We start from the raw sequence: 15,696 nt of genomic DNA, 5'->3' as shown, positions 1-15,696 counted from the left end.
GATATTTCCTGACATTATCCATCTTTCAGTGAAACATGATCACTGAACGATGGCATATGTTCGGAAAAATGCATGTTTAGGACTCTAATAGAAATTTCTAACTTCACGTTTGCTAATGTCACAAGTCACCACACAATAATGAAGATATAAACTTGACTCTTGCAAAGGGCAGACGTCAATTTGTCTAACAGGATAATTGTTTTATAAACACAACACACAGTTAGTGAAATGGTTTGCTAATGTCATAAATCACAACACTATAATGAAGAGGTAAAACTTGACTCTTACAAAGGGCAGACGTCAATTTGTCTAACAGGATAATTGTTTTATAAACACAACACACAGTTAGTGAAATGGTTGCTAATGTCATAAATCACAACACTATAATGAAGAGGTAAACTTGACTCTTACAAAGGGCAGACGTCAATTTGTCTAACAGGATAATTGTTTTATAAACACAACTCACAGTTAGTGAAATGTTTGCTAATGTCACAAGTCACCAACACAATAATGAAGAGGTAAACTTGACTCTTACAAAGGGCAGACGTCAATGTGTCTAACACGAAAATTGCTTTATACACCCAACCCACAGTTAGTGACATGTTTGCTAATGTCACAAGTCACCACGCAATATAGAACAGGTCAAGTATACTCTTACAAAGGGCAGACGTCAATTTGTCTAACAGGATAATTGTTTTATAAACACAACTCACAGTTAGTGAAATGTTTGCTAATGTCACAAGTCACCACACAATAATGAAGAGGTAAAACTTGACTCTTACAAAGGGCAGACGTCAATTTGTCTAACAGGAAAAATTGTTTTATAAACACAACACACAGTTAGTGAAATGTTTGCTAATGTCACAAGTCACCACACAATAATGAAGAGGTAAACTTGACTCTTACAAAGGGCTTTAAGACGTCAATTTTTCTAACAGTATAATTGCTTTACACACAACCCACAGTTAGTGACATGTTTGCTAATGTCACAAGTCGCTACAAAATAATGACGAGGTCAAGTTTACTCTTACAAAGTTTAAGACGTCAATGTGTCAAACAAGATAATTGTTTTATAAACACAACACACAGTTAGTGAAATGGTTGCTAATGTCATAAATCACAACACTATAATGAAGAGGTAAACTTGACTCTTACAAAGGGCAGGTCGTCAATTTGTTTAACACGATGATTGCTTCATACACCCAACCCACAGTTAGTGACATATTTGCTAATGTCACAGGTTGCTACACAGTAATGACGGTGTCAAGTTTAATCTTACAAAGTTTAAGACGTCAATGTGTCTAAACAAGATAATTGCTTTACACACAATCTACAGTTAGTGACATATTTGCTAATGTCGCAGGTCGCTACAAAATAATGACGAGGTCAAGTTTACTCTTACAAAGTTTAAGACATCAATGTGTCAAACAGGATAGTTAATTGCTTTACACACAACCTACAGTTAGTGACATGTTTGCTAATGTCGCAGGTCGCTACAAAATAATGACGAGGTCAAGTTTAATCTTACAAAGTTTAAGACGTCAATGTATGTCTAACAGGATAATAGCTTTACACACAATCTAGGGTTAGTGACATGTTTGCTAATGTCACAGGTCGCTACACAATAATGACGGTGTCAAGTTTACTCTTACAAAGTTTAAGAAGTCAATGTGTCAAACAGGATAATTAATTGCTTTACACACAACCTACAGTTAGTGACATATTTGCTAATGTCACAAGTTGCCACACAACAATGAGGAGGTCAAGTTTACTCTTACAAAGTTCAAGACGTCAATGTGTCTAACAGGATAATTGCTTTATACACACAACCCACATTTTGCGACGAGAGTTTGCGAATGTTACAAGTTGCCACACAACAACGAGGAGGTTAAGTTTACTCTTACAAAGTGCAAGACGTTAATGATCAAACAGGCTAATTGCTTTATACACACAACCCACTGTGTAGCTACGTGTTTGCTTGTTACTCTGATACTGCAAAATTTTCACTATTACTAATTAGTGAATTTTTATACTTTTGTAGAATAGTAAACTCGACAAGTTACTTTACTCATAAGACATTCTTATTTAGGACTGTCGTAAATCGGAATTGAGATATATCTCATAAATAAAATAAATTTATTTCGTAATACGTAAGATTTTTGTCAATTTTATTGTGATATCGAGTTTTAAACTACTTGAAGTGTTTTGCTACAATATATATTGATATAGTATCACGAATAGACGGAGAAATAAGCGTATTATAATTATTTTGTGTCGTTATAATCCGGAAACCAAGGAACAACGCTTTAAAAATCAATATAAAAGAGTCCAAAACTCAATATTTTATCATAATTAATATAATAATTATGATTAATTATATAAATTAATACTAATAGTAGGATACTATACAGTAATATTAACTTTGTTACTCTGTGCATCAGAAATACATATTCCACAGGTCTTACGACACGCAAAAAGTAAATATGTTTTAAATCTTATATTTTATATCGAGCTGTGCACTTTACAACTATAAACATAGGATATTTTGAAACCCTGAAGCCTGAAATCTATAGAAGGAACCCAGAGCATAGTGAACTACTCAATGATACACTGAGTAAAACCTTTATCAAGCCAAGGGGAGAGGTGCTCATAAACATAGGCTGAGGCACTGTGTCACTTACAGTGTCATCATGTTAATGCTACCACCTAGCGTTGGCATCGGTGCGTCAGCATGTTGAGGACGGCTCATATTCCCGACCACCGGTGCCGAAGGGACAGGTATTCATAAACACAGGCTGGGGCACTGTTAATAATACAGTGTCATAATGTTAATGCTACCAATTAGTGTTGGTATTTATGTGTCAGAATGCTAAGGTGCGTCATTAGTGAACTTCCAAAATTAAACCTGCGATGAAGTCTCGTTGAAAGTCTTAGGACCTCCATTCGAATTCTAGAGGCAGAATATGGTGGTTTTCGAGAACTGAAAACGCTTTCAGTCCCAAAAGCTACTATATTTTATCCTTCAAATCGTACTACGAGCAGTACTACCCATAAGAAAATAAAATAAATACGATAACGTACAGAAAAAGAATAAACAGAGAAAGAAACTAAATCATAAAATATCTTCTAAAGCTCAAGAGCCAGTAAAGAAGGATTCAACTTTCAATACTGTTACAATAGAAGATGATAATCATGATAGACATGTGGCTGGCCTGATGCAGCATTATGTGATCTCGGGGACAAAAGTGGCCGCCACATTTAAACCTGGAGCTGGACTGCTTGATGTATCAGACAGTCCTCAACCTCCAGCCAGAAGCTGCTATGTGATAACCTCTGGTACCAGCGACATCTCACGTGGAAACTGCCAGATCATCTTCGTGGAGCTGATCTCCGTCATTGACTCAACAATACCTTCACAGACATCACTTACCCTTCAATCATCCCATCAACCAGCAGACCACCCTCATCAACTTTTACATCGAAAAAGTGCCGGAGATATGAGAGTAGAGTTATTGGATTTTGACTTGGTTATAAGGAGTTCTTTTCACGTCAGGGGATGCATTTGAGTCTACGAGGCAAGTTATCACTAGCCAACATGCTCTTGCAAGCTTTGGTTCATGCTGACGGAATGCCTATCATCGAAAGACTTCAGGAAAGTGACATAGAAGTGTCTGTCTCTGTTAAAACCGTTGATGAACCATATTCTACTCCCTCAGAAAGTATGTCATTATCTTCTGCTGATGTCATGAGCCCATCTGTCCCAGTTGCTGCTGTTGAACAGTCGATATTTTTTTTTTAAACGACAATGTCCAAATGCATGTATAAAAAGAGTGACAACACCACATCCGCATATCAAACGTTCTTTTAAAAATTCCAAAATCGAAACAAAATGTTCAAAAATTCAAAATTACGGACTCAACGAGCTGATGAGTGTCGTGCACTTAAACGCGCAGTCCTCAATCAACAAATTGGATGACCTGTTACTAAAGTTTTAACGAAATTAAGCCAGATATATCTGTCATATCTGAACATGGGTTCAAACCTGAAACATTTAGTTTTATTTAAACAGAAGATTATACATTGCCTGAATCATTCACTCGACAACAACGTAAAGGGGGTGAATCAATATTTGAAAATAGTTTCAGCTATTTTAGGACAGTTTCAGTGCAGAACTGAACTTCGAATTTTAATGAACATTATTTTTAGTTTATACGGGGAAATCATAATAATCTGTCTGTACATATCAACCATGGCCTTCTTTCAAAAACCTCATTCTCTAATAAATATTCTTGAATCGAACCAATATCAATACATTATTATTTTAGATCTCAATATTGGCGTGTTAGATTACACCAACCCCCTAACACAGCAGCTGCGTGATATTCTCTCCACTGTTGGGTTAACTTGTTCTGTGAACACGCCAACTCGATTGACCGCATCGTCGAGCACAGCCATCGACAACGTCATCAGCAAGATACCAAAAATATCAGTTTCTGTGTTAGGCGTTACTTTCTCTGACCATCACTATGTCTGATGTTAAAAACATAACTTACGGATTAAAAAACATTATTCTGCATCAAAAATATAAATTAATAATGATTGGCTATAAGGAGAAAATTAGGAATTTTTGGACGATTTTGATTGTAAAAATTTGACGTTTGAGGCATTTAATAGTCGTTTAGGATTCCATTTATGTAACCGACCAATCTGTTATATTCCCAGGACAGCCATCGTCGGAACAAATTTCAACCCTAACGCTACCAAAACGCTAATAATGACAAAGTGTATCAATATGGTAAATGTCTAGAGATACAACGTTGTGCTGACACAACACCGACCAGTCTGTAACATTCCCAGCACAGTCATCGTTGGAACAAATTTCAACCCTAACGCTACCAAAACGCTAATAATGACAAAGTGTATCAATATGGTAAATGTCTAGAGATACAACGTTGTGCTGACACAACACCGACCAGTCTGTAACATTCCCAGCACAGTTATCGTTGGAACAAATTTCAACCCTAACGCTACCAAAACGCTAATAATGACAAAGTGTATCAATATGGTAAATGTCTAGAGATACAACGTTGTGCTGACACAACACCGACCAGTCTGTAACATTCCCAGCACAGTCATCGTTGGATCAAATTTCAACCCTAACGCTACCAAAACGCTAATAATGACAAAGTGTATCAATAAGGTAAATGTCTAGAGATACAACGTTGTGCTGACACAACACCGACCAGTCTGTAACATTCCCAGCACAGTCATCGTTGGATCAAATTTCAACCCTAACGCTACCAAAACGCTAATAATGACAAAGTGTTTCAATATGGTAAATGTCTAGAGATACAACGTTGTGCTGACACAACACCGACCAGTCTGTAACATTCCCAGCACAGTCATCGTTGGAACAAATTTCAACCCTAACGCTACCAAAACGCTAATAATGACAAAGTGTATCAATATAGTAAATGTCTAGAGATACAACGTTGTGCTGACACAACACCGACCAGTCTGTAACATTCCCAGCACAGTCATCGTTGGAACAAATTTCAACCCTAACGCTACCAAAACGCTAATAATGACAAAGTGTATCAATATAGTAAATGTCTAGAGATACAACGTTGTGCTGACACAACACCGACCAGTCTGTAACATTCCCAGCACAGTCATCGTTGGAACAAATTTCAACCCTAACGCTACCAAAACGCTAATAATGACAAAGTGTATCAATATAGTAAATGTCTAGAGATGCGACGATATTCGAAAACTGAATTTGGAAAGACTGGGTCCTAAATATTAAACGAGGTCGTGAAACGTTGATTGGAAGGTAGGCATACGATATTAACACCAAAACACCGTGCCGGTTCGTAGAGGGAGCGGGCAGCCAGCTTTGATTTTGTAACTCCGACCACAGAAAACTCCAAGATGTCCTTGCCCTTTCGAAGTCCGAAGAGAAGAGAGACAAGAAACCTAATTCCAGATATCTAGAAAACCTGAAAATACTAGAACCAATAAAAAGCCAGAAAGCCACAGAAACATCTAGAAAGAGAACAACCATCTGGCAAAACAGATGGCTCGACCAGCTGTAAGGAAACAGCTCCCGGTCCGTCCAAAGACCAACAAAATAAAGTGGCAAACGCCACATCCTCCCCCTCTACCCCGGGAGAGAAAAGAAAAAAAACTCAAAAGGATAAGGTAGGAAGACAAGGACGGAAAGATTAGAGACTACAACTGGTACTGCTGTCGTTAGCAAACAGCTAGAAATAGCTCTAGTATGGATATCCTGCACGCTCGCGAGGCGCTCCAAAAGCGTAACGGCTAGAATCCATTCCGACTGACCACACTACTCAAGATTAAACCTTTTTAGTTTAAAGAGGCTTGAGGAAAAGCCTAGTAGTAGTAAAAAAAACTTGAACAAAATTAACTACTTTCTGTGGTAGCTACCAATAAATAAAGGTCTGAAGTGTTGACACAAGGATGGGTTTTTTCGTTTGTTTCTACATCACTAATACGCTTGGTGGTCAAAAGGCTACAAGAGGGTGTTCCAGTAAGGTTGGGAAGGAAATTAAATAAGTGTACACTTATTAGCCAAAGCTTATTAGCCAAAGCACTTCCTAAAGTCTCCACCATCCGGGTATCTCCACCCCGGAACCCAAGGGCCACTTAAGCACCCGAATGGAAACCCCGAACGGCTGGCGGAACTCCTTGGACCACCGGGAGAGTATTACTCCAGACATAAGGTCTGTATTTTTTTTCTTCAAAGATGGGAGGAACAGAAGGGATGAAGAGACCATTCCAAAGCGAAAATTAAAAATATGAGAAAATTACACCCATCATAATATCAACAGACCCAAGTTCGTGTTGTAAAGGCTAATTAGGTAAAAACCTGGTACTGGCAAAATTTAGCAAAGGTGGGCCAGTACTCTCCTCCCCCTACGGGACGGCTGAGAAAAAAAATTGGTGGCCAGTGGGAAAAGACAAAATAAAGTTTTATTTTTCCATACTAGTTTTTTAAATTTAGAGACTTGGAGCAAATAAATTCAGGCTCTTAAAAGGCGTGAAAGAAAAACTGTAGAGCTACGGGAAGAGCTTAACGGAGTAAGGAAATCATTTGGTCGTGGTAAAGTGGTTTAATTAGGAACTTTAAAAACAAAAAAAACAACAGTTTCTAAGTGTTGGCCAGGAAAGGCAAAAAAAAAACCCTGAAACCTACGGAAAAGAGACCCAAAAAAAACTAACTGGGCCAAAACCCAACAAAATTAGGTTAAGAATCAATAAACCTCTAAAACAATAACAATAAAAAAAGCCTTCAAAGGATAACAGTAACAACAGTAAAAAAAACACTTCCAATATAAACACTAAACAGCAAATAAATAAGATAGCTGCTGGAACATTTAGCAGCTTCAGAGACAAAATTATAAAGTCTTAAAGACACAAAGAGATAACAACAACAACTAACTACAAAAAATATATAGACAAACTACAATCTTCAACAAAATTTTCAACAATAAAAACTAAACCTATCCATCGCTGCTAACTTAGCTGAATAACAAAGAATTCCACCTACTGCCAAAAGACTGACCCTACTAAGCAAGAGAAAGACAAAGAAAAGGAAAAGGGAAAGAAAATGTAAGCTTGTGTTGTAAAATGTAATGGGTTGGCCGAACCAAGGATAGCAGGCTGCGCGACTGCATTAGGGAATGTTAAAAATAAATAAACATAAAATTCGCTCCCAATGTACAGCCTAGAAAAATTGCCGAAGCAAAAAAAATTCTCTAAACAGCCAATGCTAATCCTGATCCCCCCGTGTATATGTACTGTAAAAGAAGAGGAGTAAAAGTATCAGAGTGTTAATGTGGTGTAAGGAAGAGAAGAAGAAGAAGAAGGAGGAGGGAAAAAACTAAACTAACATCACTATGCCCTAAACCATCCCTATAAACGTCCCGGCAGCGGTGCTTTGGTCTTAGATAGGCCCAAAATATTTCTTTAGGTGGGAAACATGGGCCGACCTAATAAGTTTCCCTGACTTGGGACACCTCAATGTCACGGTGACTGGAGAGGTAAAATCATGAATAACCAGAGGGCGTGACCACAGAGGTTGCAGTTTGGCTGAAATTTGATTAGCCGCATTACTCAAATTTACTCGTCGAAACATTGCCAAATCACCGATACGAAAATTAACTGGTAAACGACCTTGGTTGTACTGCCGAGCAACTTTTCGGTGTGCAACCTCCAACCGATCCAAGGCCTGAGACCATCTCCTCTGCATGTCTCTGGAATCTTGTGTTTGGAGGAGATCATCCAAATTCCAAATGTTTTCCAGGGGAGAAGTAATTTTGTAGCCAAGGAAAATTTCAGCAGGAGAGGTGCCAATTGACTCATGCTTAGCCGAATTAAAAGCGACTTGGAATAAATGGAGATTAGTGTCCCAGTCAGTATGATTTTGAGAATGGAAAATTCTCAAGGCAACGCCGAGGTTTTTATTAACTCTTTCAGCAATTGACGGCTTCGGATAATATGGCGAGGTCATAACGTGTTTGATACCAAGTTCCAGACACATGTTATCGAACTGTCTGGATTTGAAACAACCACCACGGTCGGTGACGAGTTGTGAGGGGAAGCCAAAATACGCGAACAAGCCCTTATGCAAAAGATTCACCGTAGTAGGAGCGGTAGCATTTTTAGCAGGCAAAATCACTGTATATTTTGAAAAGGCGTCAACGATTGTAAGAAGCCATTGAACTGAATCAAGCAAGCTGACATATCAATCAATCCAAAGAGTCCACTAGGGTTTGGTATATTATAAAATAGTGAACCCTCAAGGTGGCAAACTATAGTTTTAAAAGTTTGTAAAAGAAAGGATGTTTTCAACATTTTGGAAAGAAAGTTTAGTTTTGTAAGTAATTAAATCACTTATATGTATGTCAGCACGTCAAATCCAACCCCAAGCTGCAACTTCATAAAAATTACAAAACAAGCCTAGGCCTATGTTACTTTCAATACTAGTTGAAACTAAAGGTGTACTCCATATTAACTTTTAACTGTTTTTAATTTAAACAGGCACTAGTCAAAAGAATCAAAGGGCTTTTAATAATAGACTATGAAAGAATTATTATTTTTACAATAACATTAAAGTTTTGAAGAAGGTTTTAGAAAAAAATTTGCAAACTGTTAGACTAAATCAACCCCTTAAGCTTGAACTGCCCCGAACAATCAAATAGCATAGGCCTACATAAAAGTTTGACATGTTTCTAAGTAGAAAAATTATCAGATAAATTTAACAGTAACACTTCACTTACCTTGTGTATAGACTAAGATTAATTAACAAAATTGTGTAAGACTCGAATAAATTCAACGCAGTAGACAAAATCATCAAATTAGTGCTATTAAAAATTTAAACTCTTATCAACTTAAAACATGTACAAGTGGAGTAAAATCCGCTGGAAGAATAAATAAATAACTAAATAATTAATTAAATCCTAGAATAACAACAATTAATTGCATTTGGAAACTAAGGGTAGGTGTGGAAAGGTTAAAAATTTTAATTAAATCAGAAGTAGAGATGAAATATCAGAAGGAAAGCAAGTTATATAAAAAAAGAACACTTTTAATTATAAGCCAACCCAAAGTAAATAATCTGGTGAAACTGAATGGGGGTTTTCAAATATTAACCAGAAAGCTAAGAACTTTAAAAACAAAAGGTAGGCTATACATAGGCGGCAGTACAATACGCAGTCACCAACAGCATCTATGAAATCCTTCGACTTTACTTGCACAGATCTGAGCCAAAGTTTAAATTAAAATACTAAAAGGTGCTAATTAAAGTTTAGAAAGCACAAGTAATTAAGTACCAGGTATGTTTAAGGCAACAGGCTACACTGTAGGTGAAAGTAAAAGTTAGGTTAAGAGTTAACTTGGTGAGAGAGAAAAAAAATTTATTAAAATTGGTTTAAAGTAAAATTTTAAGCTAGAAAAAAATCAACCAAATACCTATGCCTAAATAATTAGTGAGAATAAGTTACTAAAGTTTAAGAAATACTGCCACTCACATGTTCAATTATTACACAACTAGGCTTAGGTAGCAGTTGGTTGCAAGAACTGCTTGGCTCAGACCTGCACATTAAAAACAAGCTACTTCGAAAAAGTTTAACATTTTGAGTAAAAAAAGGCAGTGTAAGGAAAATTTAGAAAACTAAAAAAAATTTAGAAAAACGTCTACCCCTTTAAAAAAACTTAAAACTAGGACTTAGCTCTCATAGCTGTGTAGAATTCCTCCGCTCCCACCGGCAAGCCTAGCCTTCCATTTCAAACCACGCTCTGCTACCAATTTTGCGACGATATTCGAAAACTGAATTTGGAAAGACTGGGTCCTAAATATTAAACGAGGTCGTGAAACGTTGATTGGAAGGTAGGCATACGATATTAACACCAAAACACCGTGCCGGTTCGTAGAGGGAGCGGGTGGCAGCCCAGCTTTGATTTTGTAACTCCGACCACAGAAAACTCCAAGATGTCCTTGCCCTTTCGAAGTCCGAAGAGAAGAGAGACAAGAAACCTAATTCCAGATATCTAGAAAACCTGAAAATACTAGAACCAATAAAAAGCCAGAAAGCCACAGAAACATCTAGAAAGAGAACAACCATCTGGCAAAACAGATGGCTCGACCAGCTGTAAGGAAACAGCTCCCGGGGGGTCCGTCCAAAGACCAACAAAATAAAGTGGCAAACGCCACAGAGATACAACGTTGTGCTGACACAACACCGACCAGTCTGTAACATTCCCAGCACAGTCATCGTTGGAACAAATTTCAACCCTAACGCTACCAAAACGCTAATAATGACAAAGTGTTTCAATATGGTAAATGTCTAGAGATACAACGTTGTGCTGACACAACACCGACCAGTCTGTAACATTCCCAGCACAGTCATCGTTGGAACAAATTTCAACCCTAACGCTACCAAAACGCTAATAATGACAAAGTGTATCAATATGGTAAATGTCTAGAGATACAACGTTGTGCTGACACAACACCGACCAGTCTGTAACATTCCCAGCACAGTTATCGTTGGATCAAATTTCAACCCTAACGCTACCAAAACGCTAATAATGACAAAGTGTTTTCAATATGGTAAATGTCTAGAGATACAACGTTGTGCTGACACAACACCGACCAGTCTGTAACATTCCCAGCACAGTTATCGTTGGATCAAATTTCAACCCTAACGCTACCAAAACGCTAATAATGACAAAGTGTATCAATATGGTAAATTTCTAGAGATACAACGTTGTGCTGACACAACACCGACCAGTCTGTAACATTCCCAGCACAGTTATCGTTGGATCAAATTTCAACCCTAACGCTACCAAAACGCTAATAATGACAAAGTGTATCAATATGGTAAATATTTAGAGATACAACGTTGTGCTGACACAACACCGACCAGTCTGTAACATTCCCAGCACAGTCATCGTTGGAACAAATTTCAACCCTAACGCTACCAAAACGCTAATAATGACAAAGTGTATCAATATGGTAAATTTCTAGAGATACAACGTTGTGCTGACACAACACCGACCAGTCTGTAACATTCCCAGCACAGTCATCGTTGGAACAAATTTCCACCCTAACGCTACCAAAACGCTAATAATGACAAAGTGTATCAATATGGTAAATTTCTAGAGATACAACGTTGTGCTGACACAACACCGACCAGTCTGTAACATTCCCAGCACAGGCATGGTTGGAACAAATTTCAACCCTAACGCTACCAAAACGCTAATAATGACAAAGTGTATCAATATGGTAAATGTTTAGAGATACAACGTTGTGCTGACACAACACCGACCAGTCTGTAACATTCCAAGCACAGGCATGGTTGGAACAAATTTCAACCCTAACGCTACCAAAACGCTAATAATGACAAAGTGTATCAATATGGTAAATGTTTAGAGATACAACGTTGTGCTGACACAACACCGACCAGTCTGTAACATTCCCAGCACAGTCATCGTTGGAACAAATTTCAACCCTAACGCTACCAAAAACGCTAATAATGACAAAGTGTATCAATATGGTAAATGTTTAGAGATACAACGTTGTGCTGACACAACACCGACCAGTCTGTAACATTCCCAGCACAGTCATCGTTGGAACAAATTTCAACCCTAACGCTACCAAAACGCTAATAATGACAAAGTGTATCAATATGGTAAATTTCTAGAGATACAACGTTGTGCTGACACAACACCGACCAGTCTGTAACATTCCCAGCACAGTCATCGTTGGAACAAATTTCAACCCTAACGCTAACCAAAACGCTAATAATGACAAAGTGTAGCACACTGGTAAATTTCTAGAGATACAACGTTTGTGCTGACACAACACCGACCAGTCTGTAACATTCCCAGCACAGGCATGGTTGGAACAAATTTCAACCCTAACGCTACCAAAACGCTAATAATGACAAAGTGTATCAATATGGTAAATGTTTAGAGATACAACGTTGTGCTGACACAACACCGACCAGTCTGTAACATTCCCAGCACAGTCATCGTTGGAACAAATTTCAACCCTAACGCTACCAAAACGCTAATAATGACAAAGTGTATCAATATGGTAAATGTTTAGAGATACAACGTTGTGCTGACACAACACCGACCAGTCTGTAACATTCCCAGCACAGTCATCGTTGGAACAAATTTCAACCCTAACGCTACCAAAACGCTAATAATGACAAAGTGTATCAATATGGTAAATGTTTAGAGATACAACGTTGTGCTGACACAACACCGACCAGTCTGTAACATTCCCAGCACAGTCATCGTTGGAACAAATTTCAACCCTAACGCTACCAAAACGCTAATAATGACAAAGTGTATCAATATGGTAAATGTTTAGAGATACAACGTTGTGCTGACACAAACACCGACCAGTCTGTAATGGGGGGGGGGGGGTGGGGGGGGGGGGGGGTGGGGGGGGGGGGGGGTGGGGGGGGGGGGGGGTGGGGGGGGGGGGGGGTGGGGGGGGGGGGGGGTGGGGGATATACACAGTGCTGTGTTTTGAAACTCGAACTTGGGTTTACAGGGATAGGTTTTATGGAACAGCGGTGTTTATATTTCTTTCATTCATGCATGCATGACCTACGTTTTAGTGATTTGTACCTAAATATGGAAGGAGATGTTTTCGAAACGTCTGTTACAGCTTTATTGCTACAGTGCATCTGCAACTATTGTTTTAGAGAAATTGTGTTATAGTTAGTTATACCGTAGTATAATATGACTTAGCTTTTCAATTTCCATGAAAAACTGACAATTGTGTTTATTTGTTTAGACATAATTCATTACACAAACTTTATAGTGATAGTTAATTGGTGCCAGGTGTTTATTAAATAATATACGTAATAAATAAATTGGAATAGTTTTTTTATCTTGCTTGTGGCCTACAAGATAATCACTTTCGGTTCTCCATGAACAAAAACAAAACCTGGGTAGGTTAAGATGAAGGCACGAATTAATCTTTATAACTAACTTAGATTTGTTAATGCTTCATGTGGTAAAGAAATTTCAATTCAATTAGTAAATAATGTGACACATTAAATTAACGAATTTAAAATCCTTGTTTTATAAATAAATTAGTTAAATATGTTAATATTCAATTTTTTTGTTACGTATGGTATGACTAACTGACTCATTTATTGTACCACTCAAGATTGCAATGGGTAATTTGTCTTGTGTGTTAACTCGCCTAGCTAGTTATTTCGGTTGTTACTACATTAACATACACATTTTTTTGGTACCACTGAAGATTACAGGGAGTGATTTTTGTGTGTATTAACTAATCTAGCTAGTTTTTTCGGTTGTTATCTCATAAAAATACACATTTATTGGTGCCACTCAAGATTGCAGGGAGTAATTTTTACTTGTGTGCTAACTATTCTAGCTAGTTTTATTTCGATTGTTACTACATTAATATACACATTTATTGGTATCACTCAAGATTGCAGGGAGTAATTTTTTCTTGTGTGCTAACTATTCTAGCTAATTTCTTTCGATTTTTACTCATTAATATGCACATTTATTGGTACCACTCAAGATTGCAGGGAGTAATTTTTACTTGTGTGCTAACTACTCTAGCTAGTTTCTTTCGATTGTTACTACATTAACATACACATTTATTATTATCACTCAAGATTGCAGGGAGTAATTTTTTCTTGTGTGCTAACTACTCTAGCTAGTTTCTTTCGATTGTTATCTACATTAAAATAAACATTTATTGGTGCCACTCAAGATTACAGGGAGTGATTTTTGTGTGTATTAACTAATCTAGCTAGTTTTTTCGGTTGTTATCTCATAAAAATACACATTTATTGGTGCCACTCATGATTGCAGGGAGTACTTTTTCTCGAGTACTAACTAGTCTAGCTAGTTTACGGTTATTACTACACTAACTTACACATTTACTTGTACCACTCAAGATTGCAAGGGGTGTGTGCTAACTAGTCTAGCTAGCGGATCTGTTGTTGTTGTTGTTGTTGTGAATGTTGTCTTGTTGATGTTGCTCGGTGTATCTTCAAGTGTTTCTGTTTTGCTGCATAGTGCTAACCGCCCAAGACGGTAAGTGTTGGTGGTATAGTTCGTCTACTCCAGTGTGAGCGCAAACCTTTTTATTGTACAATAGTATCTATCGCTAATACATTTATACCGTAAAATATACATATGAAAATTAACAATTTAAGTAATTTATGTAGCTCAATTATATTTAATAATTGGACGCATATCCTGTACTTGAAAGTTAAATTGCGATGAAAGTTAAGTTGCGATGAAAGTTAAGTATTGTATATATTTTGACATAAACTATTATACTTTATCAGTTTAAGAATGTTAATTTTAACCCCGAACAGACAGTTGCAGTTTTATATTTATACCGTATTATCTTGGCTTAATACTATATATTATGGAAGAATTAATTGTAAATATTTTTTAAGAAGAAGTAGCTTTTTATTTTTTACCAAAAGGAAACAAGACCTTGAATTGAAATCATTCAAACTTCCGTTATTAATAAAAAAATATTTTAAACGCTCACTCCGGATTTTCAGGCTTCTAGTGCTGCTTTGTAGGTACTAACTTTGTAGTAACTCCGCCGGCTGTGCTTGGTTGACTGCGGGTAGCTGTAATCATAGAGTAGTTCTTTTAGATAATTAACTCATCTAGATGCCTTTACAAACTTTGTCTGCAATGTGTAGGTGTTCCTAAACATTTTAGCGAGTGCATATTAATAGCGTTTGTAGATTAATTAGTGTAGTGATAGTAGTGTACACGTATCGGGTTTGTGTTTCTATAAAACAATTTATTTCTATGTAGGTTTATGTAATATATTTTAATGTATGTTACATAGTATTTTTTTCATTACTTACAACAAAGAATGCTACTGCATCATATTTCAGTTTCTATAACACTTACTAGGTAAGGTAATTTAACAAAATAAGTTCAAAGTTTAATGCATAGTACTTGTATTTTATTACAAACTAACTACAGTTTTTATAGATCATTAAGTCGTGAATCCTATATCAACAACACGTCCCTATTACACAACATCTTCAGATTTAGCAACTATTAACAACTCAGCCACTTCCCTCCCATCACCCATCGCTAATTACTAGTTTCCATGTCAATTAATATTATACAAGTTCA

General features: G+C 37.1%; 1 protein-coding gene across 1 annotated transcript in view; it reads left to right on the top strand.

Annotated features, from left to right (window-relative positions):
• LOC124355534 overlaps positions 1-15,696 on the top strand; it is a 248,782-nt gene that overhangs the window by 160,202 nt on the left and 72,884 nt on the right. The window contains exon 9 of the mRNA XM_046806698.1: positions 3,200-3,503. Within this exon, the coding sequence (XP_046662654.1) occupies positions 3,200-3,503 (304 nt within the window). The remainder of the gene's footprint in view (positions 1-3,199; positions 3,504-15,696) is intronic.

Source organism: Homalodisca vitripennis, chromosome 2 (assembly GCF_021130785.1).
Source record: "Homalodisca vitripennis isolate AUS2020 chromosome 2, UT_GWSS_2.1, whole genome shotgun sequence".
In the NCBI taxonomy this organism is placed as follows: Eukaryota; Metazoa; Arthropoda; class Insecta; order Hemiptera; family Cicadellidae; genus Homalodisca; species Homalodisca vitripennis.
This window is presented reverse-complemented; position numbering and strand designations above follow the sequence as displayed.